This window comes from Neospora caninum, chromosome VI, assembly GCF_000208865.1.
Source record: "Neospora caninum Liverpool complete genome, chromosome VI".
NCBI lineage: Eukaryota > Apicomplexa > Conoidasida > Eucoccidiorida > Sarcocystidae > Neospora > Neospora caninum.
The window spans coordinates 1,322,793-1,326,375 of NC_018392.1; the positions used below are offsets into that span (position 1 = coordinate 1,322,793).

Here is a 3,583-nt window from a genome sequence, read left to right on the forward strand (position 1 = left end):
TCCAGCGCGTCTCCACCTCCCTGTGTGCTGGTGTGTCTGTACACCAAACATATGTTTGTGCATGCGCGCACATCTGCATGCTCTGACAATTACGATGCACATGTCGGACTCTGCTTAGAAAGAGAGGAGACTGTGCACAGGCTTACGCACAGGCACATCCCGCGAGCCACTTCCGCGGGACGTGTCCACATGTTCGTATATACATATACATATATATGTATATATATACATATATATACATATATATACATATATATACATATATATACACATACATATATATACATATACATATATAGACATATATATATATATATATATTCGCAAGTATGTTTATGGAGATGAGAGGGCATTTCCTTTTGAGAGGTGCGGGTTTGTTTTTTCAGCAAGACTTGAACGAAGTGACTGACATGGAGACTTGTCCCCCGGGATCCTGGGGCCGGAGGTTGACTCCTTGGAGCGCGGCGCTGTTCCGCAGTTTCCCGAAATTCATTCGCCGAGAGCTTTTGCAAGTCGACATGGGCGAGGTGAGTTCGAAGCAAAGAAAGGATTCTTGTCAGCAAGTTGTTCATCTGGCGACTGTTGCAGCCACAGTGTGTGAGCCTGGTAGACTCGGTTCATACGTAGACGCGTTGACCTGTAGAGCCACGCAGAAGTAGACGAATCTAAAGATATTCAGATGTAGGGTACGTTTTTACGACCTTGCTTGTGTAAGTTGGAGGGTGTATTCGCACACCGTGGACGTGCCTGGGCATTGGGCGTTCAGTGTTTCGCGCGCTGTCGTCCCATACGAGGGAGAGCACACGTGGCGGATGTGAGTTGTGAACGCGCGCGACGAGCATTGCCGTCCACGCATCTCCACACCTGTTCAAGGGAGACGAGAAACAGAGACACATAGAGAAAGAAAGACAGAGAAAGAGACCGAGATATGGAATGGAGTGGAGAGATAGGGACAGAACAGGATACACAGACAAGCGGAGGTAGAGACGGAGACCATGCGTGTGCATGGGCCCACACGCCTTTATGTCGATGTGTCTAGATGCGTGTCCATGTGTGGCGAAGATGTGCGTTTGGTTTTTAAAACCGTTGAGTTTGTTCGCTCTGTCGCTGTTTGGTTTAGATCCGCTTTGAGCGCCTGGAAACGGAAGAGCTTTTAGCGCAGATGGTGAAGGAGGAACTGGAGTATCGAAAGTCTGTCGGTCGTTACTGCGGAAAATTCCAGGCCGTCACACACTTTTTCGGCTACCAGGGACGCTCGTCGATGCCCTCGCAGTTTGATGCCAACCTCGCGTTCGCCTACGGGTAGGAAGCGTGAAGACACTTTTTCCCGTTCAGACGCCTCAAACAGACACCAGTCGCCTTTTTCCCTGGACTTCTCGTCTGAGGCTGGCAGAGAGAGGGAGACAGAGAGCACGCCCTGCCGCTCGCCTTCTACAGTGCTGGGATCCATATATATATATATAATTTCCCCGATGCCGCGTTTTCACGATGCGCCTTTCCGTCCTTCACAAACAAATATAGGTTTATGCAAGTAAATGTGTACAAATCGATATATAAGCATACATATAGACATATATTTAGGAAGGTGTACCTAAATGTGAAGACATCTATATATATATATATATATATATAATAGTGTGAGCATCTCCTTAGCAGGATAGATGCAGAACGGTAGACATGTATGTCTGTGTCGACTGCGGTTGCAGGCATTTGGCGTCGATTTTGGTTGAGTCCGGAGTGACGGGGCACTGCTGCAGCATTCGCGGCTTGTGCGGGCCGGTGAAGGATTGGCGTTTGGGGAGCATTCCGTTTGTGACGCTGATGAAGTTGGTTCCGACGCCTCAAGACAACCCCGCATTTGCTGCTCGCGGACCAGGCAACGACGCCGCCCTCGTGAACACCGCCAAGGACATTCGCCAGCAGCGCTCCGTCATGACGGACTTGCCCATCATCCCGAGCGCTGAGGTCAACCTCGACGGAAAGGCCTACAGGTGGGGCGGAGAAGAAGGGAATGGAGAGAGCCGGAGGAGCGAAGAGCATTTTCGGCGAGGCAGAGAGACCGCAGCCCCGCCGCAGGAGAGGGGACACACACGGGAGACGACACGGATTTCACCTGTGTGAGTGAAGCGTTTTTGAGTCTCTGGTTTCTCTCGGTTTTTTCCTGGCGTTCTGCGCAGGTGGATGAAGACGGCCGCCGAGCAATGGGCGCTGGAAGACCGTTTCTGCAACCCCGGCCCCATTCAGTTCACCGGTACGTTTTCGCGTTTTCCACTCGTCGAAAACACCTGCGTGTGTGTGTGTGTGTGTGTCGCCTTGTTCGGTGTCCCCTTGCTCCGTGAAGGCCTGAATGCAGGGGAAAGCATCTCGGTTCTATGTCGTCGACGTTTTTCGCGTCTTTTCTCTCTTCTCGTTCCGTTCTTTTTCGTCTCTCTTCTCGTCCTGGTCTCTCCACGCTGCTGTGTGTGTCTCGTCTTCACCTTTCGTGTTCCTCGCCGTTCTCGGCCATCCGCCCCTCTCTCTGTTTGCCGTCTCTCGGCGCGCGGCTTCGACTTGTCTTTCTTCAGGTCCAGCTGCGCAGTTCTTCAACCGTGAGCTCTTTGAAGAGCAAGCAGAGTACTACGACATGGTGTGTCGCGTGGAGCGATACACGAACATCTTGAAGCAAACGTGCACGTTTGGCGTCTCCGACAGTTTCCTCAAGAACGCGTACGTCTCTCTCACGGGTCTCCTCATGCTCGCGTTTCACCCCGACGAGTTGACGGCGAAACTCCCAGCCCTCTCGACTGGCGACTTCGACGCAGACGGCAACGAGAGCGGCGCGCAGCCGACTGGCGGTCTCTTCGCCAGGGGCGCCGACGAGCTCAACGTGAGCGTCTCCCGGTTCTCGAAAAGAGAGGATTTTTAAGCCCGAAAACACTTAAAGACGCGCGGAGAGTCGGAGACGCAAAGGCTACACACGCGACGCGGCACTCGATTGCGACGTCGCGCCCTGCAAAGGGATACAGACAGCCAAGGAGAGAAAGAGACAGCCAAGGAGAGAAAGAGACAGAAAGGGACGAGGTTGGGGCAGCCTTGGAGGGCGTGTGGGGGGGGCGTGTGTGGCGGTTGATACCCACGGTGCGCAGGAGTTCTGCGGGCGCGGAAGATGTGTGCTTTGTTGGCGTCGCGATTCGCGTGGAGAAGCGCCTTAGGCAGACGGCGTGTGACGGCGAACACGAGGGCGGCAGTTGCGAGGCCACGCGACGGTCTTCTCGCTCGAAAATGGCAGCGGGTGCGGCGCGCGCTCACAGGTGTGCAGGCAGTGTTCTGGGAACAGCCGACGCGAGCGAGAAAGAGGCAGAGAGAGCCTGGCGCGAGACCAGAGCGGCGCTTGGTTGCGAGGACACGGACGCGACAAGGTTCCGGCCGCCACTCTGCTGAAAAAAAGACGACAGACGTTCCGACTGTCCACCCACACTCGAAAACCAGTCAACGTGGTTTGCGGTTTTGAGCTGGACGCGCCGACGATGGGCACGTACTCCGTGAATCGTCGAAACGCATGCAGGTCCGGAAAGAGAGCGCATGGGAGACACGGGGCGAGCGG

General features: G+C 54.1%; 1 protein-coding gene across 1 annotated transcript in view; it reads left to right on the plus strand.

Annotated features, from left to right (window-relative positions):
- The window catches only part of NCLIV_017040 (Phosphofructokinase, related), a gene marked incomplete at both ends in the record, with an annotated part of 12,934 nt that extends 10,029 nt beyond the window's left edge, over nt 1-2,905 (plus strand). Inside the window, 5 exons of the mRNA XM_003881896.1 lie at nt 387-527; nt 1,121-1,302; nt 1,707-1,991; nt 2,178-2,251; nt 2,565-2,905. Coding sequence (XP_003881945.1) covers nt 387-527; nt 1,121-1,302; nt 1,707-1,991; nt 2,178-2,251; nt 2,565-2,905 — 1,023 coding nt within the window. The remainder of the gene's footprint in view (nt 1-386; nt 528-1,120; nt 1,303-1,706; nt 1,992-2,177; nt 2,252-2,564) is intronic.
- Nucleotides 2,906-3,583: the final 678 nt, after the last annotated feature.